This window comes from Ceratotherium simum, chromosome 19 (genome assembly GCF_057802395.1).
Source record: "Ceratotherium simum simum isolate JZ-2026a chromosome 19, ASM5780239v1, whole genome shotgun sequence".
Classification (NCBI taxonomy): Eukaryota; Metazoa; Chordata; class Mammalia; order Perissodactyla; family Rhinocerotidae; genus Ceratotherium; species Ceratotherium simum.
In genome coordinates, this window is record NC_141918.1 from 56,511,328 (window position 1) to 56,538,244 (window position 26,917).

The window sequence follows — 26,917 nt, forward strand, 5'->3', positions numbered from 1 at the left end:
TGGGCATCAGTTTCCCCTGATTCATTGGCAACGTGCTTTTTTCCCTGGGGAGTAAGTAATTCTCTGGATCATCTTTCACATTTGCTGAAATATTTCTCAGAGGTTGGACAGGCTACCTGGGAAAGGCCGAAAGGAGGTGTGACATAAATATGTTTTCCATCAATGAAGTCATTAAAAAATTAACACCAATAATTGAATAGAGCATCCTTCAGTATCGCTGCTATGGTACATTCAGATCACAGGAAAGTATAACTCTTGTTCCCTGAAAGCAAACACAGCTGAAAAGACAGTAAGTTTCCCCAGGGCTTTTTCAGGTTGGTTCTCAGGAAGGACGGGGAATTGTTGCTCTCAGCAGAAGTGTAATTTTATTAACAAAAGGAACACTTACACTAATAGCACCAGGCGTGACAACACTCCCATTCCGGATGGAGGAGCATGCTCTGACATGCAGTCAAAGAGTACTTCAATTCATTTTACAGCTGATTTTGTTTAACTTGTTCAAAATCTGCTAAACGGAGCATTGTGGTTAATGGCGCAGATTTTGGAGACGAGCAAATCTTCAGCAGCAGTTTTGTCAGTTTCTAGATCTGTGATATGGACCCTCTGTGAGGGTCAATAATCTGTGATTATTACTTTATCTGTAAACTGGGCTGATGATATCCACTTGAAAAAACTAGATATAATAAAATGCTAGCTCCACACTGAGCGCACCGTGAGCATGCCATACAGAGTATAAAACATGTGGACGTGGGCACCACGCGTCGGGAGACAGCACTCCAGGCTCTCCATTCGGTTGACAGCTGAGCTATTTTAACCAAACCCCCTACTGTCCTGTGGAGGGAGATTCTCTACCTTAAAACAGAAATAAAATAGCTTTGAAATCTGTGCATCTGGCAATGGTGTCTTCCTCCTGTTTGCAGTTGTGGAGAGAAGTGAGTCCTAGCCAGTCGCCTCTTCTGGCTGCTGAGCCCTCCCATGAGCAGGCAGGGCAGCCACGACCTGTTCAACTCTCATGTCCAACAAGGGTGCACAGATGCTCCGGTGGGATTCTGGTCACCCTGTTGGCCCTGTCACCGAGGTGAGTAGGGCCTGGGAATAGAGCCAAAGATAGGAAAGTCATTCCTATTTCAGGGCTGAACAAGGTATGAGTCACAGTCATGGAAATTTCAGATTCTCGAGACACCGATTTATTTTATTGGATTAGTCACACATACACCAAGATATGGCACTGTGTGTGTGTCTGTCACACGTTATATTTTTGAGCGCAGTGAAGGGCCAGGCCTGTGTGTCATCTTCATTGGATCCTTACGATAACGCTGAGGGGGGGCACCATTATCACCCCCCTCAGACTGTCTCCACTTCATGACGTCCATATGCACAAATTCCACGGAGGGACACAAAAACGATGACATGGAAAGACGTACCATGTTCTTGAATACAAAGGTTCAACATCATAAATATATAGTCTTCCTAAAAAATTATAAATTTAGTGCACTCCCCCCAAAAACCAATCAATTTTGTTGGAGGGGGAGGGACTAGATAAGCGTGTTCTTCTTATGAAAAAGTAATCAAAGAAGATTAGTCAGGAAAATTATTGAAAAAATTAGAAAAGACATACTCTTTCAGATACTAAAGTATAACATTCTAATTATTAATTCAATGCTTTTCTTTGCCTAAGAACAGACAAAAAAATCAGTAGAAGAGTGTGGAATGTCCAACAATATATTACATATGCACAGAAATTTAGGATGTGGCCAGATCAGTTGGAGAACAATGTATTATTCAACAAACGGCATAGGAACAACCAGATGGCCATCTGGAAAAATAAAATAAAGTAAAATAAAATTAGCTCCCTACTTCACAGCTTAAAATAAAATAAATTTCAGATGGATCAAATATTTAAATGTGAAAAATGAAGTCACAAAATATTCAGAAGAAAATTAGGAGATTTTAATTTCAAAGTGAGGAAAACTTTTCTAAATATGATAAAAACCCAGAAGTCATAAGACAATTTTTAAAATTCTGCTTGGAAAACTAAACAAAGTTAAAAGACAAAGGGGTGTGTGTGTGTGTGTGTGTGTGTGTGTGTGTGTGTATTTGCAATTCCTACAACAAAGGACTAATTTCCATGTACATAAAGAGTTTTATACTTTGATAAGAAAAAGGGCAACGCCCAAGAGAAAATGCACAAAAGACCTGAGAGAGGAAAATAAAAACAGTTCTCTAAAATATGAAAGGACGCTCACCCTTCCTCACGACAAGAGCAATGCACATTAAGCTACAACGAGAGGCCATCTTCAACTACAGGTTGACAAGGATTTCCAGGAGGAAACAGCATCTCAGGCACAGCTGATGAGAGGATGCAGGGACAGCCTTAGTGGAGACCCTAACAATCCAACTGTCAAACGCAGAGATTTTCCTACCCAGCAGTTCTACTTACAAGAGCGTCTTACAGAGACTTCTTCCCACCCGTGCAAGTACCCACCCACGTGGCAGCCTTGCTCCCAGAGCGGAAAACTGGAAGCAGCGTCAACAACCATCCATAGTGAACATGGTTCAGTTCTCTGACGGAATGCTGAGTAGCCGTTAAAACAGTAATAAAGGAGATCACGTGTGCTGATAGGGGACAGCTCCAAGATATTTTAAGAGAAAAACTAGGTAAGCCTGAGGAAAGAGGCTTCAATAAATTGAGTAACTTGCCTAAGATAACCCTGCTATTAAGTAGGGTGTTGGTACTAGGACCCAGCTCTTTCTGAGGACACAGCCCTGCCTGGCTGGGCGGCGGGCCCCGCTGTTCTGTGCTGTGGAAAAGCCTTGTTGATGAGATGGTGAGCCAGTGGACTGCATGTCTGCTGGGACTCTGGATCCACTGTTTCATTGGGCAGTTTTTCAAGGAGTAAGGGGGCAGGGGTTTGGGTGGGGGGATGACTGCAGGACTTTGATCTGCTTATCAATTGTTTCTTGAGCAACCTATTAAAGCTGTCCCCTTAACATCTGTCAGACGTGTCGGGACCAGCAGCGGAGGCACGGCTCATGGATTCGTCTCTGGGTCTGCGAGCAGACTTGAAGCTGAGAGATCTAGCACTGGGAAACACAAAAATTTGTCCCCTAACCCCTGTGCTCCTTGGAGAGCATTTTGTACCCTGAAGAAACCCAGGTACTTATGGCACAAACTTTCCCATTCTGAAGGGAAAAGCAAACTAGGGCATTCGCAGTTCTTGAAAGGCATGTGGCAACATAGCAGTTCAGCTCAGGAAAGGAAACGCAGGCAGAGCTCTTATCTAATTAGAACAGCTTGGGGAGAGAACGTGGGCAAAGCATAATTACCTAACTTGGCATTTGGCCCGGAGAAGAAAGGTTAGTATTTCTTTTCTTTCAAAAACTGTCAGGAAACCTCAAATTATAATGCTTGCTTTAGATCTGCAGGGAAGTTTTCACCCCTTAATCCCAAAGTGCCTGACACCCACGAATTACTTGGCCTTGGGGGAGCTTCCTGCAGAAAGCAAGCACTCATTTTTCTACAGATGGGAAGCTAAACTTGGTTCTGAAGACCTTACCAGACAGTCTGAAGGCCCCACCTCTGGTATCTCGTTTAACCTCCAGGCTCTAGTCCCCTTGGTTTAGTCTTCACTGCTTTTATCAAATAGCGAGATCCTCGGGGTTGGCTGCTGTTGTTTGTGGGTCTGTCTGCAAGTTTCCATGGTAGCAGGTGTGGAACGTGGTCCAGGTCAGGAAACTTGGATTTATTTCTGGTCTGCTGTTCACCTGCTATGTGTCCCTGGGCGTTATCAATTTACCTCACTGAGGCCTGGCTTCGTCATCTGTAAAATGAGGAAATTCGTGTTAAATCAGATAAATTCTTACCAAGAACTGCAATATATAAAGTAGGTAGAAGAGAAGCCACTCTGGTGGAATTAGACGAGAGGCCGTGGAGGCTCATCCTGCCTCACCCATCCTGCGTGGCCTTGAGGATAAGCTTCCCATCATTTCCAAGGAACTCTGGGATTCCTGGGTAGAGGGAGATGGTGGTCAACGGGCACAGGCTTTCAGGTAAGATGAGTGAGTTCTGAGGATCTAACACACAGCATGGGGCTGTACTGAGGCAGGGAGGCGGGGAAAACAAGGATGTGTTTGTCGAAAGCACCAAGTTGCCGTGATACAGGAGGAGTAAGTCTAGAGATCTAAAGGGCAGCACCGTGACTGCAGTGAATAACAGTGTGTGTGCACGTTTGCTGAGAGAGTCAGTTTCAGGTGCTGCCACCACACACACACACACACACACACACACACAAAACAGCAACTCTGTGAGGAGGTGGGTATGCTGACTCGCTTGACTGTGGCAATCCCTTCACTACGCATGTGCACACCAAAATGTCATGTTGTTCACCTTAAATATCTACCACTTTTACTTTTTACAAAAGTAAATTACGATGTGGACAAGAAATCAAGTCTTTTACATAAAAATAATCAATCCTGATAAAAACACATTCAGTGAATTAAAAATAAGAGTATCTGAACTAAAGTTGGTTTACTGTGCTATTTTTTAATGGATAAAAAAATTAAAATGTTTTATTGAAAAATAATAATGTTATATCGGATACTTGAAATCTGCCAGGAGAGTAGATCGTAAGTGTTCACCACACACACACAGGACGGTAACTGTGAGATGATGGATGTGTGAATCAGTGTGGTCATCATTTCACAAAGTGTACATATATCAGATCTTCCTGTTGTATACCTTAACCTATTTGTCAATTGTGCCTCACTAAAGTGGGGGAAAAAGTTTATTAAAAGAACTAAAACATTGTGAAAAAGAAAAAGAAAAGGAAATCACCAGTTTTGTGGTTTCTGAAGTCCCATCACAGGCTAATATTCACTAGTCCTGTAATTCCATATTTGTAAAAACATAAGTAAATGTATAAAGGAATTCTTGAACCCACTTGCAAAATAAAGGTAATACTCTTCCCCAATAATATGGAAAACAACCATGAAATGCCTTGTTGCACCTTTCAGTAAGATTAATTCCAAGCAAACCTTGGAATAAAAAGATTTGTCCTGTCACTAAAATGAACAAATAGCAGTAACTAACATGACTACGTGCCCATCAGTGTTCTAAACGCTTCACGTGTGTTGATGTATTTGGTCCTCCCAATGACCCTGCGGTCCTGTGATTACCTCCATTTTCCCCCATGCAGAACTAGAGGCAGAGGGTGAAGTGACGTGCTGGGTCAGTTAGCTGGTAGGTGGCAGAGCCGTGTGAGTCAGACCCCGTCCTCAGATTTCTGTGTTTGATGTAATCCCCGGGAATATTAATTCATATACAATGTTCCTGATGGGACCAAAGAAAGATAAAATGTTGGAGTTAGAATGACTCTTAGGGACCAGGGTATTCCAAATCTTTCATTTTATAAATAAGACCAGTTTAAGAAGGGAAAACATAATCTCTTGGCTCAGCTGAAAGTTCTACCATTTTTCCTAAAGTTTCTCAAAATGATTTCTATCAGAATTTGCAACTTAAAGACTTAAATTTTTTTAAAAAACTAAAACAAGTATTAACACAGAAAATGTCAAATAGAAGCTTTGAGGCCTAGAGTAAATGATCATTAGCTTAGGACGGTGTTTATATGCTGTTGTGAGTTTTCCATTCACATCATCTGCTTTAGCTCCGGAATGGCACTTCGGAAACAGCAGCACCCAGGGTTCTGCATGGATGGTTCAGTTTTCACAGAGAAACCACCGCACTTAGGGAGTAAGACATAACAGGTTGTGCATTTCTGAGTGGTTATAGTTAAAATGCCCAGGGCCAAGAATTTTTCAGCCACGCAAGCAAGCACAATAATTTTCCTGAAGTTCCAAGCCAGGAATGCATATATGAATTAAGTTCTTTCATAGAAAAATTTTTTAATCTCAAATCTCACATTTGTTCAAGTTTGGGTGTTTGACATCATTGAGAACCCACCAAAGAATGACTGTTGGGTGCAACCAGAGAAGCCAAGAATCAAGACATATTCTGAGCACGAGGAACACACAGGTGAACAATGGGCAAGAATCCTGTTCTCACAGAGTTTCATTCTAGTGGGGAAAAATAGATAATAAAAAATTTGAACAAGTTATTTCCAATTGTGATCGATGCTGCAAAGAAAATAAGACAGAAAGAGCAGGAAAGGGGGTACTCAGGGAGGCATATCAAATTAAATGACATGGGAGCAGAAAGCTGGATGCTGTGCAGCTGGGAGGCAGTTCCTGCAGAGAAAACAGCAGGTGCAAAGGCCCTGAGGCAGGCAGGCTTGAGCTCAGTGTAGGGGAGGAAAGACTTTCCCTGTCCCTCCCAGGCCCAGTAGCTGGGTCTATGAGATCAACTGACAACAGGCAGATTAGCAGGAAACAAGGTGTTCAAACTTATTAATCTGTAATGTTACATGCACGGGAGCATCACAAGAAAAAAGTGAAGACCCACAAAAGGGGTGCAATCTGACACCTTATGTAGAGATTTGAGTCTTAATAGGGGAAGTTATTATTAATTGCCCTAAAGTGGACAGTTTGGCAGAGAGTCATTGATATTTAGGAAAGATGAGTGGGCCCTTGGAAGAACAGATGGGAGATATGACAGCTTGTGACAAGTTTGTCTGGGGTGGTATCAGCCTCTAGTCTCCTCTCCTGTGACCAGAGTCCATCTTCCCTGGTGGACGACACTCCCAGGGAGGGGATCTATGACCACTGAGCTCATCTTGGAGGGTCTGACTTCTTCAACTGTCAGCACCATGTTGGAGTTCTGCGATTCTTCAGAGCAGACTGGCCCTGGACAGCTGTGCTCGGCAGCGCTCCGACAGGCTGTGTCTGGTAACCCGGCTCCCCTCGTGGCCTCTTTGGAACCTTGGGATTGACCATAGATTATATTCCTTCAAACTCCTCCTGGAGATCGGCTGGAAACCGAGAGTCTTTTGAGACATTGTTCAGTGTAGGGTACCTGTCCCAGCTTTGGAGCGCAGTTTGGCACATCCAGGCCTCTGCTCTCAAGGCTGGTCTGTGCCTCCACTACGCATTTGCACGGCTTTCTCTCTGCTCGGGGACCTTTCCCGTGAGGGCCCAAAGCCCTCAGCTCCTGCTTTACCAGAAACGATGGCAGAGCAGTCATTTCTCTCGTGGCAAGCACTTGCTTCACGTGGAATACGCCCATGAGCTTTTGTTCTGGCTTTTTCTCTTTTAGCACCAATACAGCATCGTAAAGTGTCTTTTGCAGAAATTTTATTCAACTAATAGGAATCCAAATTTAAGTTAAATTGAGCTACTTGTTGAGCTAGAAATACAAATAACACAGCAGGGGTGAGTTTTGCGTTCTTTTATTTTGCTGATGAAGTTCAGGACACCACCCCAGACAAACTTTGTCACGAGCTGTCATACCTCCCATCTATTCTTCCAAGGGCCCACTCATCTCCCCAAAAAATCAATTCCTCTCCCCTAAATTGCCTACATCCCCCTCTCCTTTCCCTATTAAGACTCAATTCTCTTGGCAAGCTGTCAGATCTCACCGCTTTTGTGGGTCTTCACTTTTTTCCTGTGATGCCCCCGTGCATGTAACGTTACAGATTAATAAGTTTGAACACCTTCTCTCCTGCTAATCTGCCTGTTGTCAGTTGATCTCATAGACCCAGCTACTGAACCTGGGAGGGACAGGGGAAGTGTTTCCTGCCCTCCACAGTGAAGAGAAAGAGGCACGTCGTTACATCAATAACCATAGGTACTGTCAGTGAGAAACAGAAGGAGTGTGTGTACATTTCATATAATGAGGTAGTTCCCCCACCCACCACATTATTAAATCCACGGTGTGTCTTACAACGAAAGACTCAGAATCATGGAAATTCAGCAGCATCTCCAGCTGCTCGGCATGTGGAATTCCCACCATGAAGCTCTAGGAAGCTCTGATTTCAATAGGAATGTTTCTCAAGAAATATAACACTTTGCAATCTTTTCTTGAAAATGAACATGAATTACCTTATTAGATTAGCCTAATAAGATGAGATTACCTCATTAGCCCCAAAAGGTAGGGCCCGAGCAGACGAAAGCTGAAATCCTTTTTATGGAGATGGGGTCGGGGAGGGATTCTGGGCACCCCAAACTGGATGAGGGATCGAGGGACAAACGCAGAGAAGAGGGAGCGTCGAAGGCGGACGTTCTCAGCGGTGGCACTATTGCAAAGCACAGGAGTGGGCGTACCTCAGGGAGCCTCCAGCTGACCGCACACCTGCTGGCTCCCAGAAACCCCCATTTCAGATCTTCTTCTCGTTGTTCATATTTGGTCACTAACGGCAGCCTCCACAGAAACAGAAATGAAACCAAGCATTGAATATTTACATTCACGATGTAAAATAAAATTACTTTGCCAAGTGTTTCAGCCAAGTGTTGACAGGAAATTAAACCAGAATGCATGGGGAATGAATTTTCTGACAAGTTTTAGATTTCAGGCAAAGGGGGTTAAGAGGAGCTGTTCTTGGCATACAACCAACCCCCTTCCTGCCAGGGGAGGGTCTTTGTTCCTCTTACAGTGACTCGTTGGGTTACTTCAGTGAAGTCCCGTCTCCATGGGGGCCCAGATAAGACCTGTAAAGGATCTGAGGTCCTAGATAAGAAACAGCATTTCAGGAGAATTTGGCGTTGGTGTGATGATGAAATCAATGACATCATTATCCCAGTTCTCCAGTTACAGCCCACAAAGAGCGTCTGTTGTCTTCTCACAACTGGCCCTTATAGCGGCCTTGAAAGCACAAACATTACTCTTTAGTCATCTCAAAGCTCAGCCAAGAGTTATTAAAAGTTGAAGCAGGATTCAGAGCTACCCTGAAATAACTAACTGCCATACATAATGAGCCTGTTTCAAAATACATTTCATATGGATCTTCCTTTTCAACAGAGCACAATGCTGGGAAAAGGGGAACAATTGCACAAAGGACACGAAATGTCCCATTTTAGTTGGACCAATGATGCCAGGCCCCAGAATTCTCACACTCTCAGAAATACACCGTGCCTGTTTCTTGATTAAGAAAGGCCCATGAGCTGCGGTTTGAGCGAGCCAGATTCGGGTCCCCTCCTTATTGTCACATCTGCCTCTCTAATGCGTTTCTCCTTCCCCCGCTGTCTTGGGGTGCACCTCTTTTTCATGGTGAGGTATAAGCAGACAGGCTGCAGGTGCAGACCGTCCACTTCCAAGAGGAATCCCAATACATTTCCGATCATTGCATGTGGTTCACGGCGTGTGAATGCTGCCACCACAGTGAGAAGCACACAGGACTCGGAACTCTCCAAAACACTCCATGTGATCATCTTTCCTTAGTGAGGAAACAGGTTTTGTCTCCTGTGTGTCCACTAGAAGTTAAAAAATACTGCTTCCTCTCTGCAGAGTTCTGTTCATCTTGCTAAGGTCTATTGCAGAAACTAAAGCCCCTTGCAAGGCTTTGCCCACTCTATAGCTCTTTGGTTTCAATTTATTCCACAAATTCCCCAAATTTTACATCTCCTTTCCCATAATGAGTCTCACCTTCTACACTCTCCCTTCCTCGTCCACTCTTTCTTTCTGATTCACCATGAAGAAGATTCTTATTGTCTTGCCCATGTGTTCAGTATAACAAAGGGAACAGCCAAGTGTCCAGCTCAACAGAGCCTTGATGGAGCAGGCGGAAGGACAGTAAAACCCAGGGGGGCCAGGACTAGGTGAGCTCCTCACAGAGGCCATCGCTGCAGGAGTAGAATTCCAGGAAATGGCAGTGGAGCAAAATTGAGGCTGCAGACCCTCCTGCATCTGACTCCAGTCCCCGCCACAGAGCCTGGCCAGCAGGATGGCCCAGCAGCCCCTCCGACCGTCAGAAGTGGCAGATGTGAGCGTGGTCTTCCCGGCTTGTTACTCCTGCTTACCGCACTTCCAGCTCATCAAACCAGGGAGCAAATGTAAACCAGAAAAGGGACAATGGGGGCTGAGGGAGAAGTTGGGGGGCCCAGAGCCAGACAGAGAGGAGAGAGCAGGGAAACCCTGTTTGCTGGGAGCAGAAGCGAGGGCAGCCCCAGGACTGAGGACACTCCTTCACAGACGTCATCTTTTTCTTCTTAAAGATCATTAGTCCCAATTTATTTCTTTATATTATTATTTTTTTTTTTTTTTGCTGGGAAAGACTCACTCTGAGCTAACATCTGTTGCCAATCTTCCTCTCTTTTTTTTTTCTCCCCAAAGCCCCAGCGCATGGTTGTATATCCGAGTTGTAAGTCCTTCTAGTTCTATGTGGGATGCCATCTCAGCATAGCCACTGACAGACGGGTGGTGTGGTTCCGAGCCCGGGGAACTAAACCCAGGCCTCCGAAGCAGAGTGTGCCGCACTTTAACCACTAGGCCATCAGGGCTGGCTGGCACACACATCATCTTTTATCATCTCAACCAGCCTGGGAAGTGTCCTGAGGGTGGACCCAAGGCCTGTGTGGCTCCCAAGCCCGCATTCTGCCCCTGGCCGGGGTCCGTCCTTGGCTAAGTGACTGCTGTCTGTTTGTGAGGTTGGGGACCAGGGTACAAACACGGCCCTGAGACTTTAAACCTTGTGGCATGTTTGCTGAGAGTAAAGGTTTAGTAGTGAAGACTCGGCAGTGTGGGCTTTGAGTAGGACGGGCCCAGCGCCCATGGCGGCCCTGCCACTCACCGCTTGTGGAGACTTGGGGCAAGCGGCTCAAGCATCTGAAACCTCAGCTCCTTCAGCTGCAAAGTGGAGTCGTGAGGTTTAAAGGGCAGAACCATTGCAAACGGCCGAGAGCCTGGCGCATAGTGTGGACTTGATACGCATTATTATTATTATTATGATATTACTAGCTTGACTCTCCACGGTTTGAACGTGCAGCTTGAAAGCCTTTGTGAACGAGAAAAGGACAGCAGCGGGAGGCCTCGAACTGGAAGAATTCCGGCCCTGGGTTCCCACGGCCCCGCCAGGTCCCCCCAGGTCCCCCCAGGCCCCCGCCAGGACCCCCCAGGACCCGCCAGGACCCCCAGGACCCCGCCAGGACCCCGCCAGGCCCCCCCAGGACCCCGCCAGGCCCCGCCAGGACCGGCCAGGCCCCCGCCAGGACCCCGCCAGGACCGGCCAGGACCCCGCCAGGGCCCGCCAGGGGCCCCCAGGCCCCGCGCCCGCCCGGCGGGCCCGCCCCGACCCCGAGCCCAGGCGCGCGGCCCGAAGAGCGCGCACGCGCCGCCGGGGGACGGCGGGTCGGCGGGTCGGCGTGCGTCGGGCGGGTCCGGCGGGCCGTCCCAGGCGGGCCCAGGGGGACCCCCGGCGGCGGAGCGGGGACAGGCCGTGCCGGCCCCGATGCCCGCGCCGGGGGTTTTCAGGGTTTTCTGCCTCTGCGACTTCCCTCCGCGTTCTCTGCGTTGATGATTTTCTGCAGAAAACGGCTGAGAAAAGAACCGATTTCATTTCCAGTTCCCATCACCGCGATTTCCACAGGGATGTGACGTGGGGTCGGCTTCCGAAACGCGGGGTGACTCACGGGGACACCCCGGCGGGGCAGGGCCGAGCGCGGGGCGGCGGTGGGCGGGGCCGAGCGCGGGGCGGGGCGGGGCGGCGGAGGGCGGGGCCGAGCGCGGGGCGGGGCCGGCCGCTGGGCGGGGCCGAGCGCGGGGTGGGGCCGGTGGGGGCGGGGCCGGTGGGCGGGGCTCGCCGGGTGGGCGGGGCCGGCCGGCCTCTCCCCGCGCCTCTGCTCCCCGCTCGCGGCGTCACGTGCCTGGAAAGTCCCGGTGGAAATCCCCGCGGCGCGGCGGTAAAACAGAAAGGGAAAAGGAGAAGCGGCAGTCCGTCCGGGCGCCGACAGCCTGACAGCCCGCCGCCGACAGCCGTGCCGCGCCGCCTCCGCCCGCCGCCGCCCTGGACCCGGGCCCGCGGGCCGCACAGGTAACCGCGCCGCGCCTGGCTGTCCCCGCGGGGTGCCCTGTGCCCGGGGACGGCGACCTGCAGCGCCGGGGACGCGGACTCGGCCGTGCCCGGCCCCTCTGCTGGTGGACCCCGCCGGACGGTGCGAGCCCGCCCGGGGGTCGGGCCCGGGGGGTCGCGGTCCTCGCCCGGGGCGGGGGCGGGCGCGTCCTGCACGGGGTCCGGGGAGGCGCGCTGCTGGGCGAGGAGGGGCACCTGCTTCGTGTCCAGTGTCCCTGCCTCTGACGCGCTTTCCTTGGAAAGCCGGTCCGGTCCAGGGTCTCGGGGCAGCGTTTGGGAGAACCACGTCCATTAAGGAGTCCTCTGGACCACAGCCCCCATTATCGAGCAGCCGCTTACTGCTGCCTTCCCGTGGTCTAAGGCGCTTCTTTGATTTTTGCAATTCTCTGTGCAATTTTTGAATTTTTGGAGGGATACTTTCCAAAACTTCGATGAGCTATTTGTTGATAGAGTCAGTGAGGTCATAGAAATGGAAAAGAAACCTAAGGGTAACATTGCATGTCTTTGCCTGTACGGACGTTGTAATCATAGGTCAGGAACATTTGTCCTTGGATCGCAAGTGTGCAGAAGCCGAACTGGGAGCTGGGGAAGGAGGCTGTTCTGCAGGCTGTGCGGGGCTGCCCTGGGATAACATGATACTGGACTGTGGAACAGTGACATTCGCATGGCTTGCATATGTTGGCAGCGCTCATTATTTGAGAGCTTTGCTGAAAGATCTTTAGGTCAGATGAGAATAATAGGAGAGTCAGAAAAGCAGAAAGAGGCAGCACTTAGCTGGTTTCAGATCTTCCTGCTCCGTCTCTTTCCATCTGAGAGCGGCTGGCCCTGTAGCCACAGGTGTGCTGTTTGGGACCAGCAAGGGGCAGGTGTTGGAGGACCTGGCTTCTAGGCAGAGCTCTGCCCCTGGGTGGGGCAGGACCTGGGCAGGACCTGTACTTCTGTTGCCTCAGCTGCAGACTAAGGAGCTCAAGAGATTTCAAGATGGGGAATAAAGTCGTCTTTGATTTTTAGCCCAGCCTCAAGAGTGGCCCTTGGCATTCTGTAGGTGGTCAGGCAGTGCTCGGTGAGTGATGGAATGACATCGTGAGAGAGATGCCTGCCATGCCACACTGGGGAAACCTGGCAATGTTTTTGTCCTTCATCATGTCAGTGGTCCTGCTATAATTTTGCCCAGTTCCACCTGCAGGAAATTCTGACATCAAAGGAGAGATGACCCTCTGACCCAGAGAACGACTGCTCCCAGGCCTCACTCAGCAATCAGGTTAGGAATCTCAATCCAAAAGTGCCACCAAAAAACTCCTCAGAAGCAACCTTGGGTCGTCATGACCCGCCTCTCTCTTTTGAGTGGCCCACAAGGACTTAAACCACCTTATCAATGGCTTTAAGAGAGCCTAGACCCACCAGGAGTGGATTCCCTGAATTCCAGGTTTCTTCTCCCATTTACATAGGTTTAAGGTATTTCTCAACTAGAGGCTTGCCCTGGCAAACAGTATGATGCAGGAGTGGGATTAACAATGGCTGTGAAACTTCCCAGAGAGTATCTTCAGGCTCTGAAACCACCTTTGTCATCGTCTTGAGGTGCCCTCCAAGGGGCTGGTGAGTGAGAGCTGCTCTCCACACAGCCCCACCCTGCAGTTCACTTCATTCCAGTCTGTTGTTGTGGGTTGCAGAGGCCGGGTTCTGCCCCTTCCTCTTGCGTTTGTCCGGGCTGGAGCTTCTTTCCTTGTCTGCTTCCACATTTGCATTTCCTTCCACCAGTTGGTTAGGCTTGAAGATTTCAGGGTGAAGACAGGGTGGAAGATGCATCTGAGTGTGGGTACCTGGAGGATGACGATAAATCTGGTTGGCAGTTGAGATGAAGTCATTGAGCTCCAGTGTCTGCTCTTGGAAGTGTAGAACTCACTACTCTATTGTTGTTATTATTCTGTTTCTTATTCTGATGTTGTAAAGGTCAGTGGAGAGGTTCTGAAAGACTCCTGTTGGTTTGGGCTTGACATTGCAGAGCATCTTGCTGGAGATAGGCTTTTTCATTGGTTATAAAACATTCAGGTTAACTCTTTGTAAATATTATAATAAATTTTGTGAATCAACTGTTTATAAATATTTCTCTTTGGGGTTAATGAGGAAACTCCAATCAGCAGCCTGGGTGACAGCACAAAATTGCAGGATTTTTCACAAAACATTTACTGTCTTTCCAGTAGAGGGAGGGGGTTCTTAAAAGAGAGAAGTCAAGACTTTGTCTAAGAGCCAGGATTGCTTGGTGAGGGTCTTAGGGGAGGAGCCTCGGACTTGCTCACTCCCTTGTGCCCATAAGCGGCATTCAGAGCTCCTGAGGATCAGCGGCCATCCCGGAGTGGCGTCGACGTGAGGTGGGAGCCTCGCTCCGGCAGGAGCTGCAGCACCTGCTGCTGACAGATGGACTCGGCTCCCGGACGAGCGTTACTGAAAACATGGGTTATCCCCCTCCTCCTCAGTACCCGCTCTCCACCTTCCTTCTCCTGTTTGGGCTAATCTTTAAAAGTGATGTAACTTAAAACAGTCCAGTGTGAGTTCATCTTTGGGGCCAGCTAGTATCCTGGGAGTAGAGGTGACTAAGATCTTTTGCCTACAGATTAGCGTGATGACAAGATCAAAGGCTGGGGTTTCCTGCACCAGGTACGGGGAGCGGTGTCAGAGCTGGCTAACGGAACGGGTTTTCCCCTCTCCAGGTGTTGTGGAGCACCATGTCTGAGCAGCTCCTTCCTCAGGCTCTGTATCTGAGCAATATGCGGAAAGCTGTGAAGATCAGAGAGAGGACTCCAGACGATATTTTCAAACCTACTAATGGAATCATTCATCATTTTAAGTCCATGCACCGATACACCCTGGAAATGTTCAGAACTTGCCAGTTTTGTCCACAATTTCGGGAGATCATCCACAAAGCGCTCATCGACAGAAACATCCAGGCCTCCCTGGAAAGCCAGAAGAAGCTCAACTGGTGTCGAGAAGTCAGGAAGCTTGTGGCGCTGAAAACAAACGGTAAGACGCGCTGTTGTCCGGGGGTGGCTCCTGGCACCAATGGGTGCTGGGGCCCATTCATTAAATTGTAATAGCACTTGCCCCAACTCCAATCACCTGATCCGTAGGCACCTTAGTATGGAAGCTCTACGGGGGATGTGACAAAAGCAAGCTTGCTTTGTGAATATTCTTATTAAGGACACTTTGTGGTTGTGTAGAGAGCAGAGCACACGGAGGCTTGGGGAAGGCATTTCTAAACACCTTGCCCCCCCATCCCTGTTAGGTGACTTATGTATCTAATTCTTGTGGCTGTTTAATCATCTCTGAAATACCGTTTCCTGGCCAGTAATGGAAATATTAAAAGGCTTTAAGTTCAAAAGGAAAGCATGGTGTGAAAACTGGTATTACTGTTGTCCCCACTGTCATTAGGAAATGCTTGTGGTGATGACCTTACCCTCGCTGAATGGATGGCATTTTATGGGTTAACCATGCATGGCTGTGGAGGGAGGGCACAAGGCCTCCCGTTGTCTGCTGCTCGAAACTCCTTACATTCTGCTGTCTGTGGTCCCGTGATATGACATAGAAAGATAGTTGGGATTTTAGCACAGGTGTCAGCCCTCATCGTTTTTAGGGCTTCCCAGCACTGCGTTTCTTGCTGTCTGTGTGTGTCTGCCCCTTGGCCCCTTTTTTACTAGTCTGTTTCCTGCTCCAAGCTCTACTGTTTTGTTTTTTAATTATTTCCTTTGAGCAAGAGTGTGTGCATCATAGAAACACCCAAGCGTGCTGTTTCATGCAGATACAGAATTCTGCATTATCATGTCGCTTATTAATGGAGTTATCACAAGAAGCAAGTCGACTGTCCACGATCAGTTAGATGATTATAGTCTGGGAGAGAGCAGGGAGCTCAGGTCCTCTAGCAGCGAGGGTCCTAACCCTTCCCGACCGAAATAACATATACATGCACAGAAAACCCTTGTTGACGATGAGTTGATAAGAACATTAACTCAGTTGGTGCGTTGACTTTGGCTGTTTCTGACTTGGGTAACTTGCAGTGATGGGGGCTTGTTTTTGCTTTGCCTCTCGGGGGTCTCATGCATCACCCCAACTTTTCACCTATATTTTCAAAGCACAGATTCTTAGAAACATCGGTCAGAGAAAAACTGGGGTGGCTAGTGTTTACACTGTTCTTGGCATTAAACCAGTTGATGCACAGAAGTAGGTAATTAGGTTAAGTCATCATCAAGAGGGTTATATTCCCGGCAGTCTGTGGTTTTAACTCTCTCCCATTTTCTTACAAAAAGAGATGGAGTCGACTCCAGGAGACTTGGAAACAAAGAGATTCTGCCAAATTAGAAATGTGGTAGAAAGAGGAAAACCTTCTTATCGTGAACAGAATTAACTGACGTTTTAGGTTCAACTTGCTCTATTTCCTTAAGAAAAAAATGGACATAAATAGTAAACACTTGTTTTGCAAAGATGTCATTTAAATCAACAAGGATTCACGCTACGGATAAAACTACAAAAGCCGTGCCTTTGATGACATTTTCTGGGAAATAGGGATTTTTAGGCTCAGAATCCTTTTATTTCTACGGTTTCAAGAAAATTCCTTAAAATTCTGGAAAAGGAAGAAAAGCTATTTGGGGGACGGGGGGAAACAAATGGCTTTTCCTCTCTGATTTTTATTAGCACCTTTTTTTTTTAAGCCCTCCCCCTAGGAGAGTTCGGCAGAGTCAGTGGCCTGTTTGGGGAGGGGGTGATTCACAAGTTTGCATTTGAGGATATGAGACTGCGGTGAATGAGGAAGGGAGTAGGTGGCATAAAATTGAAACTTCATGTGAAAAATTCCAGCGTTTATTGGCTGCTGCGATTTCACTTGTCTAATGAGTGGCCTATTCCAGCTCGCCCTGACCACACCCACTTGGAAAGTCCAGGGTGCACTTTGCAGTTTAAATGTCTACACACCAGAACAAAAAGTACAATAGCTCTTGCTCAATGGCTAGTCAAATAACTGAGCACTGGGGAATTCCAGATGTTGCTTAGGGAATTTTGTTCTGGTGCATCTCAGTCAAGCGCTGAAAGTAAGCAGAAGCAGAAGAAAAGCCTTATCTCTGCTCTAGATTTTGCAAAGGGGAAATTTCAACAGAACGCAGTCATTGCCACACGGGCTTGGGCCATCTTTATTGTTCATTCGTGTGGATGCTTATTTAGCCAGTTTTTCTAAGTGTGTAAATTGAAGGCATACTGTCTGCGGATATGTATTTGAGGGGTTTTCTTTGTTGTTTTGGTTTTTTTTTTTTTTACAGTTTGACTATAATTAAGACGATCACATTTCAAATAGCTTTGATTGCCCTACTTACAGAGTAATGTAAGAAAACAGTTGAACTTTCCTTTATAAAAACAGGTGTGCACCTGCCAAAGCAGATTAGGCATTAACTTTTTTGTATTAAACATTCCCCCAAAATGTTTATTGTTTGGAGGTTGGAAAAGATGCAGTCTCTTGAATTGTGGATTTTAACCTGTGAAAGTAACAAATTGATAGAATAAAATTAGACCTATCTTTTTCTCGAAATGCTCAAAATTCTTAAAATGCTAGCCCTAAACATTGAATTGTTTTCCAGTGTAGACACCCAGGCACTCCTTAACTTTTGAAAAGGACTCTGCAGCTGCCAACCAGCAGGTTCACACGAGGCATTTCTGGGGGGTGGGGGCAGGTGGGGGCAGGTAATTGGCAGCTCCTACTCCCGCCTCACAAACCGGGAGAGGACACTCCCAGGCCCCAGCCGTATACCACTGAGTCACAGCCAGACTGTCCCTGTCCAGCGAACGAGCCAAGCCGGCCTCCTGGTCTGTACCTGTTGCCCTGTGTGGTCTCCTAGTCAGAGTCTGTGCAGAGTCTTGGCCAGAACATGGAGGAGCGATGGCAGGGACGGCCTTCAGAGATCACAATCCGATGCCCTCATTTCACAACGAGGAGGAATCCTCAGAGAGGTTAAGGAATGTCCCCCAAGGCCACAAAACTAGTCAGGGCAGAGCCAGGCTGGAGCCAGGGTCCCCTCAGTGTCAGGCCCTGGCTCTCCTGCTCTGTTGCTATCAGTCATTGAAATTAAGAGTAGAAGGGTGATTTTTTCCTTAAAGCTATCATCACCTTGTGGACTGTTACCAGTTAGCCCTCGACTAAGAAATTCGCCATTTGCATCCCTCGCCTGCCCTGCTGGGCCTGTGAGAGCAGGGCTGGTTTATTCTGAGCCTCTCCCAGGCCTTGACTTTGCTCCTCTGTCCTCAGGTGATGGAAACTGCCTCATGCACGCTGCCTCTCAGTACATGTGGGGTGTTCAGGACACAGACCTGGTCCTGAGGAAGGCGCTCTTCAGCACCCTCAAGGAGACGGACACGCGCAACTTCAAATTCCGCTGGCAGCTGGAGTCCCTGAAATCTCAGGAATTTGTGGAAACGGGGCTTTGCTATGACACGCGGGTATGTTTTCTTTCCCCGTTAAACATCCGTTGACCGGGCTCCATGGGGGACGAGGGTCCATTAGGCCGGCCCCTACTCTCAGGAGCAAGGATGGACTAGGTGCTGGGAACCCGTGAAGCATAGTCGAGGGAAAACATGGAAACCTCCTGCAGCGTGAGCCCGAGGCTCCCGTGGGAGCCAGGAGGGCAGCGCGGGCGCAGCTCCCAGTTGTGGTCTGTCCCCGTAGCCTGGTCACTCTGACCGAGGCCCTCCATGCCCGTTCTGCTGGTTCCTCCGTCTGAGTGTCCTCTGGGTGTTTCCTGAGCCGGCCAGTCACACTCAGGCATGGGCCTCCCCGTCCTTGGTCACCCGCTGGGGATTTCTGTGCTCGTGTGGATGAGGGGCTTCGGGGTCGCGCCCCGTTGGGTTTTCTGAGAGCAGTGCTGTCCCTGTCCTCCCCGGTTTCTGAGTTCGCGTGGTGGTGGAAAAAGTAAAGGAAAAAAACCAAAAAGGGGACAAAAGGGTGATCATTCGAATGATGATTTCCAGAAAGGGGAAGAGTCAGCTGGGTTGTATGAATGAATAATTACAGGTGAGGTCAGAATGATTTCTGGTGCAGAGTCCCTTCCCTCATCTTTCTCTCCTCTCCCCTCAGAACTGGACCGATGAGTGGGACGGCCTCGTCAGAATGGCATCCGCAGACACCCCGGGGGCCCGCAGTGGCCTTCAGTACAGCTCCCTGGAAGAGATACACATATTTGTCCTCTGCAACATCCTCAGAAGGCCCATCATTGTCATTTCAGGTGAGAGGTCACTTTTGTATTTAAGTGCTTTTCAGCTTGAATGTTTTAAATCTTAGGAAAAACCCGCGCCACCCAAGTTACAGGCAGCAGTGGCCACATGGTATTTGGTGGAAGTCACCTGAGGGCCTTACTTTTCCTTTCTCTTTCCTTAAACAGACAAAATGCTGAGAAGTCTGGAGTCAGGTTCCAATTTTGCTCCTTTGAAGGTGGGCGGGATTTACTTGCCCCTCCACTGGCCGGCCCAGGAATGCTACCGATACCCCATCGTCCTCGGCTACGACAGCCACCACTTCGTACCCCTGGTCACCCTGAAGGACAGCGGGCCTGGTGAGAACGCCGACTGTCAGTTCACAGTGTAGCTGCCGGTGGTCGCCACCCACCCACCTGCTCTCCGGGACTCGGGGTTCCCTCTTGTCCTCCTCAATGAAATGGGCTCGTTGGGCCTGCCATTGCTAGGGAAACGCAGGGTTTTTCTCAAGCGTGGCCAGCAACAGTAAGGCAGTAGCGGTAATCGGGGCACACAGAGCCGTGACCCAGGGCGCTGTCTGGAGCAGCGAGTGTTGGGTGATAGCTTAGGGTGGAAAAGGCACTGTTAAGTGCTCTAGGGACATTGTTTTATTTCATTGATCCTCACAGCATCCCAGTGGGCTATAAGCATTGGCAGCCGCACTTTACAGGTGAGGCACTGGAAGCTCAGAGAGGTTAAACAACTTGCTGATGTCACAGAGCTTGATGGTGGCAAAGTCAGGATTCGAACTCAAGTCCATCTGATCCTGAAGTTTGGGGCTTTAGCCAGTAAGATCCACTGCCTCCAGGCAGCTTAGCATTCCATGAGCTTCCTGGAAACTGCCTTCTATTAGAGTCAGTGCGGTTTGTTTCCACGATTGAGCCTGTAGCCAGCTAGTACTTCTCCACCCTGTAATTGTGCCCTTCTTCGTTTGTGCAGTTCCCTCGTTATCCGTCGGTGCCCTCACACAGATTTCATGTGGGAGAATCATACTTTGCTTATGTGTTATTTTTCCCTCAGAAATCCGAGCTGTTCCACTTGTTAACAGAGAGCGAGGAAGATTTGAAGACTTAAAAGTTCACTTCTTGACGGATCCTGAAAATGAGATGAAGGAAAAGCTCTTGAAAGAATATCTGATGGTGATAGAAATCCCGGTGCAGGGCTGGGACCACGGCACCACCCACCTGATTAATGCTGCCAAGTAAGGGTTTATTCTCAGGTCCACCTTTGTCGTCTTAACTGTTTCCTCTTCAGCCACATGAGCTGCCCCTGCCCCAGAGCTCGACAGTGGGCTTGGTTGGAGCCAGTTTCCTCCGATGGGAAACAAATCGAGAGGCTCTCGAGCAGGGCAAGGAGGGTCACGTCAGGCAGTGCTGATTGTGGTTTCAGGGGGAGCCAGTCCTGGATCCGCAGTGATTTTCCTGTCTGTCTGGAGGCTCAGACTCGGAATTAAAAGTGTTTTTGCATCAAGGATAGTTGTTTTTGTTTAATTGCCCTGGTATTAGACCAGCAAGTGAAAATTCTTGGAAACAAAAGCCTTTTTCTCCTGGCTTCTTGGTGAGGACAGGCGGACAGACACGTCAGACATGGACTGGGTTGCAGAATGTGTTTATGTGGCAGCCGCACGGTTTTGCCACGTGGAAAGGGGAGGAGAGACTCAAGTACCTGTTGCACAGGTATCCAAGTTGTAGACGCCGGCCTTATGATGACGAGACGCCTGTTTCTCAGAACTTGAAATGTGAGAGAGGTGACCTCGAAGGCGTCAGGGAATCGGCTTCTAGAGTAGAGATTAACAAATTACGGAGTCAGAAGTAAATAGTGCCTCTGGGTGTGTCTGCCTCTGAGTTCCTGTTACCTCTGATAGAGACGAGGCACAAGTTTAAAAGTAATGACAGGAAAATACACCGCACAGTCTAAAGTAGGTTAATCCCAGGTGAATACCATGAGTGATGTTTTACTAGGAATTTGGTCTCTGAGACATTTGAAAGTAAGTAACTTTTCAAAAGAGGAGACAGGAGTTCAGTGTAGAGGCAGCCCAGAGTAGCCCTTTCTTTAGAAATGTCTGTAGTTTTGGGGGGACCCAGACTGATGAGATGAGACTGTGACTCTCGGGAGGAGGCAGTCTTTGCAGCAGCGTTGGACCATGTCTTGGAGGTGCAGATGCTTTGTCATGGGCCTCGTCTCAGTGAGTGGTTATGAAGCTGTGGCCGTAATCAGATTCTGAAAGTTTGCTCAGTGAGCCAGTAGTGTAAAATCGTGTCTGTGTCTGTGTGTCTGTCCGTCTGTGTGTGTCTGTGTGTCGCCTGACATTTTTCCTCTTGGTCCTCAGGCTGGATGAAGCTAACTTACCAAAAGAAATCAATCTGGTGGATGATTACTTTGAACTGGTCCAGCACGAGTACAAGAAGTGGCAGGAGAGCAGCGAGCTTGGGCGGAGAGAGACTCGCGCCCAGAACCCTCTGGAGCCGTCCCTTCCCCAGCTTTCTCTCATGGACGTCAAATGCGAGACGCCCAACTGCCCCTTCTTCATGTCCGTGAACACCCAGCCCTTGTGCCACGAGTGCGCAGAGCGGCGGCAGAGGAGCCAGAACAAATCCCCGAAGCTGAGCTCCAAGCCGGGCCCCGAGGCGCTCCCCGGTGTGGCGCTCGGGCCCTCTCGCGGGGAGGCCTGTGAGCCCCCAGCCTGGAGCCCCGAGGAGCCAGCTGGGGGTCCCCACTCAGCCCCGCCCACGGCACCCAGCCTGTTCCTGTTCAGTGAGACCACCGCAATGAAGTGCAGGAGCCCCGGCTGCCCCTTCACTCTGAACGTGCAGCATAACGGGCTCTGTGAGCGTTGCCACAACGCGCGGCAGCTCAGCGTGGGCCGCCCCTCGGACGGCACAAGGCACGTGGACCCCGGCCGGTGCCGTGCCTGCCTCCAGGACGTCACCAGGACGTTTAACGGGATCTGCAGCACCTGCTTCAAAAGGACTACGGCAGAGCCGCCCTCGGACCTGGGTGCCAGCGTCCCTCCCTCTTGTCACCAGCGGTCCAAGTCGGACCCCTCGCAGCTCATCCAGAGTCTCTCCCCGCACTCTTGCCGCAGGGCTGGGAACGAGGCCCCCTCTGGCTGCCTATCTCAGGCTGCCCGGCCCCAGGGGGACAGGACGGCGACGAGCAAGTGCAGGAAGGCTGGCTGCGTGTACTTTGGGACTCCAGAAAATAAGGGCTTTTGCACGCTGTGCTTTATCGAGTACAAAGAAAACAAACGTGAGTGAAATGATTGGTTTTCTAACCCGTGTTTCCTAAGCCTGCCTAGAAGGGGTTTGTTCCTGAACCTCAAACACGGAGCCCCTCTAGGCAGTGGGGTAGAGGGTGGCTGGCACAGAGGGATGGTCACAGTGGCTCTGCCAGTCCCACACGGAAGCAAAAGGCAAAGATTCTGTGTTCCAAATCCCAGAGTGCCCCATGGGCAGAGTTCCTGGCATCCGCTTCCGTAAGGCCGGTCAGTGTTGCGTTTATAAGGTCGAGTTCAGACTAGACTTTTTTGAAACTTTGTTATAAAAGAGAAAACTCAAAATCTGAGGAGCAGTAGCTGGAGAGAGGGGCACCTCCACTGACACTGTGAGCAAACACGGGGATTTTAGAAATCTCTGATTCTGGAGGAGGGCAGTTCACGTCTGTCCCGTTGCGGTGACCCACAGTGCAGGACATCCAGAAATGAGAGATTTGTAAAGTCGAAGATGTCTCAGTATTAGCATTATTATTGTGTTTGTTTTGCTGAGTTTGTGACAGGCTGCTCCCGTGTACACTGAAGCCCGCCTGGTCTGTATTTGGACCTGTCCCTTTCCCTAAAGTCAGCGTCTGTCTGCTTGGTGACCCATGTGGGGTTCTGATCAACATCAACTCTCTTTTAGACTTTGTCGCCGCCTCAGGGAGAGCCAGCCCCACAGCCTCCAGGTTCCAGAACGCCGTCCCCTGCCTGGGGAGGGAGTGTGGCACCCTCGGAAGCACCGTATTTGAGGGATACTGTCAGAAGTGCTTCATTGAAGCTCAGAATCAGAGATTTCACGAAGCCAAGAGGACTGAGGAGCAGCTGGTGAGACACTCGGAGGTATTTCCCCTCCTTGGGCTGGGTCTCCCTGCTGGAGCGGTTCCTTCCCACTGCAGTAAGCAGACTTTCCTGCCTGCCGAGGTCCAGGGAGGGAGTGGGGAAAGCCACTGTGGCCCCCGGGCTGCAAGTGCAGCAGCTGCCGTTAGTTTTGATGGCCTGAGTATGCTTTAGAATCCATTTTGAAAAGCGAATAAAATCAGCCACAGAATAAAACCTTTTAATGCCTCCAAAAGCCAGACGGCGACCAGAGATTCTTAGATTTGTACTCCTACGGCCAGCTCGCACAGCCAGCTCCGTGGCCAGCAGCTTCTCTTAAACAGTCTTGTATCAGGAGGAAACACGAGGAGGCAGAGTGGCGGGCGCGTCCCCTGAGTGGTGTTTGGAAAAGCAAGTGTGGACTGGTAGATGCCCCCCATTGTCCACAGACGTCGGGGAACCTGTCCACACAGGGCAGTTTTACTAATCCCCACGGAAGCGGGCTGGGCGGCTCCCCTCGGCTCCCCGGGCCAGGTCTGCTCCCTGGGGTCGGGGGCAGCACCCCTGGGAACCTCCCGTTCATGGACTGCACGTGGGACTCCCGGTCCCCCGGTCAGGCAGAGCTCCCTGTGGGCCCCGCCGTGACGTGAGACGCATGAGTGACAGTTCTCTCTGCTCTTTCCACCCAGAGGTCGAGCCAGCGCAGAGACGGGCCTCGGGCCCCCCAGAGCAACGCCAGGCCCAAGTGCGCCCGGGCCTCCTGCAAAAACATCCTGGCCTGCCGCGGCGAGGAGCTGTGCATGGAGTGCCAGCACCTTGGCCAGCATGCGCTGGGCGCCCACCGAGCGGAGCCCGCTCCCGAGGAGCCCGCCACACAGCGCTGCCGGGCCCCCGCCTGCGACCACTTCGGCAACGCCAAGTGTAATGGCTACTGCAACGAGTGCTTTCAGTTCAAACAGATGTACGGCTGACCGGCACGGGTGGGCCAGCCGGCCGAGGGGCCTCGAGCCGCCAGCCAGCACAGCGCTGTCCTCCAGACACCCATCCACGCAGGTCACTCCCTGCAGCGAGGGCTCCAGGGTGTCTCTGAGCAGAGGAGGAAAGACAGGGGAACATCCCCAAGTGGCCTTAGAGCGACGCTCGTGACTGGCAGCAGATGGTGTGGGGTCAGCCCGGGCTCCTCCCACCAGGCAGAAGACCAGGAACTTTGTGGGCTTAGAATGCATGCCGGACTGCTTGGTCATCTTTCGAGAAAAGGGCGAAGACCCCCAGTCAGGCGGGCTGGGAGACCAGAGCCCTTCCGCCTGCCCTCTGTCAGCCGTTCTCGGAGGCTGAAGCTGCATCTTCGGGGCCCACGGCCATCTGCGGGAAGCTCGGAAGCTCAGGGAAAGTGGACATATTCAGAGCGTCAGCAATTAATTGCTTCTCCCTCTCTGCCTCCTCCCTGTGCCATGGACACAGCACCAGCAGAGCCGTCCGCGGGCTGTCTTCTGAGGCTGCTGAGACTGAATACATTCACACTTAAAAGCAAACCAGCTGCTCTTAACAATATGCACCTTTTAGAAACCAGACTGTTTCTGTGGGGAGAGGTGTACCTCTTGGTTGTCACTGTCCCCACTGCTGAAGCAGTGGGCTTTAACTGAGGTGTGCGTAAAAATGTGTACGTGTATGATGTCCCTCCGGTTATGGATGAGGGAAGTTTTTATTATGTTGAAAGACTGCCCTAGAAGTTTAAAGAGGAGAATGAATAATAATAACCTATTTTCTGGTTGTTTGCACCCCTCGTACATACAGCTTGCATGAACTCGGCCAACTCTCCTGTTGTGTCTGTGTAATTCACTTTATTTATTTTATTGCAAACGTCAAAATTATTTAAATGAAAATATTTCTTCTGCTCTGGGAAAGACTCTGGCGTCTTCCTGAGAGAACCTCCTCGCCCTGGGTCATGCTCCTGACCGCGGTGGGGGCCGGCCTCTCCGATGCACTTTGATGCCTCCCTGGGGGACAAGGGACTGCGTCACAGTGAGCTCATAAAATCTCCTGCTCCCTCTCTCTGGGGCTGTGGCCAGAGCCACTTCCCAGTCACACTGTGGAGAGTGTTCTCCACAGAACGTAGATGCCTCTGAGTACCTACCTCCATAGAGATAAGATTGGGAGGGAGCAGGTCAAGGGAAGGACGTGGCCTTCAGTGATGCCGTGTCCCGCTGCGTCCTGGGGTGCTGGGCAGTGGCCTCTCGTCCAGCGACACCCTGGCACTGCGCGTGTGAGGAAATCTCTCTGTGTCCTTGGCCTTCGGTTTGTCCCTGCTTTGTGTTCCTGTCACACTTGTTCTAGCACAAAAAGGGGGAAACACGTCCCAGAGGTGAAGGCGGCCTGTGTTTGGTCTGGACGAGGGCCTGAGAGCAGCTGCCCTCTACAGCTCCGGGAAGCCCTTCCTTGTGGGCCGGACGTGTTTCCCCCTGGAGTCTTTCTCCCTGACGTCTCTCTGTAATTTCTAAAGATTTCAAATAAACTCCAGTGTTTTCTCTAGTTCTTTTAAAGTTAATATTTTAATATTTTGTGTGTATCAATATTTTCATTCTTAATGTGAAAAATGGAATTATTTATACTTATTATAGAAAGCGTTTGAAATTTGCACATTTAGTTGCCCTGAAACAGTTCTGTTTACTCTCTGTTGGTTTCTTCAAGTTTTCTTAAATAAGTTCAACTTCTCACAAAAGTCAATATTAAAAAATAAATTATTTAAGAACAAATTTCGATGTTTCCTATTTACAAATGATGAAAGAAAAAGGCCCGCATGTGAAGACCACGCCTCCCCAACAGCTTTATTTTGAGGTGCCTCTGGGCAGTAGGTGCGTCTTTCACCCTGGGGGTAGTCAGAGGACTCTGTACGTGAAGAGCTGCACGAGGGCCGGCGCCTGGTTAACAGCAGGGACACCGAGGCCCAGATGGGAGGGGGAGGCTCGCCAGTACCTGATCTGTGAGAGGCTGGTCCCTGTGCTGCCAAGGTTCCTGCCCTCAGCCCTGATGAAGTGCAGAAAGGGAAAATGAGGGAGAAGCTGAGAGAGGCAGGAAAGGAGAGATGAGAGGAAGGATTTCCCGGGTCAGACCTGGCTGTGCTGGCCCCTAGGACCCGCAGCGCCAGTGTCCTGGGAAATTATAAACTGACACATCCTCCCCCATGGTGCAGTTGTACCCACAGAGGGTTGACCCGGCAGGACTGCAGCTCTCGGAATCTGTTTCTTTTAAGCTCCCCGGGAAACTGGTCATCAGCCAGGTTTTAGAAACACTCTTTTAAAAAATTATAATCTCTCTTTAACTTATTGTGGCAAATTTCAACATACAGCAAAGTAGAGAAGAGCATGATGAACTCCCATATCCAACATTGTTTCAACAATTATCAACATTTTGCCAAATTTGTTTCGTCTATCACCCCTCTGTTTTTTTCTGGATTATTTCAAAGCAAATTCCAGATCTTGTGTCCTCACCCCCACAAATACATCAGTGCACATCTCTAATTGATAAGAATATGTTCTTTTTACATAACCACCACTATTATACCTAGCTAAATCATTTTTAATGCCATCCAATCCGAGTATGTATTGTAATTTCCCACATTGTCCTCCATATGGAC

The 26,917-nt window shown here is 49.7% G+C and overlaps 1 protein-coding gene and 1 long non-coding RNA gene across 4 annotated transcripts; one reads left to right on the top strand and one right to left on the bottom strand.

The window, feature by feature from the left end:
* Positions 1–342: 342 nt before the first annotated feature.
* LOC147914567 (uncharacterized) lies at positions 343–10,969 on the bottom strand. 2 transcript variants are annotated; one of them, XR_015555284.1, is made up of 5 exons: positions 8,025–10,969; positions 5,960–6,072; positions 5,176–5,329; positions 3,558–3,821; positions 343–1,816 (listed from the first exon to the last, which is right to left on the bottom strand). It is a non-coding gene; the product is annotated as an uncharacterized LOC147914567 (long non-coding RNA). The 2 variants fall into 2 exon arrangements; XR_015555283.1 differs by lacking the exon at positions 343–1,816 and having other exon boundaries at positions 2,491–3,821.
* A 782-nt stretch (positions 10,970–11,751) lies between these two features.
* On the top strand, positions 11,752–26,028 carry TNFAIP3 (TNF alpha induced protein 3). Of its 2 annotated transcripts, none has more exons than XM_087444174.1 (9): positions 11,752–11,915; positions 14,663–14,972; positions 18,235–18,425; positions 19,060–19,207; positions 19,364–19,534; positions 20,235–20,415; positions 21,544–22,463; positions 23,111–23,307; positions 23,973–26,028. In XM_087444174.1, exons 2-9 carry the CDS (start codon positions 14,678–14,680, stop codon positions 24,252–24,254), a joined length of 2,385 nt encoding a protein of 794 aa, XP_087300300.1. In that variant the 5' UTR covers positions 11,752–11,915; positions 14,663–14,677; the 3' UTR covers positions 24,255–26,028. The 2 variants fall into 2 exon arrangements, with proteins under 2 accessions (XP_087300300.1, XP_087300301.1); XM_087444175.1 differs by having other exon boundaries at positions 23,111–23,292.
* The last annotated feature ends 889 nt before the right edge of the window (positions 26,029–26,917 follow it).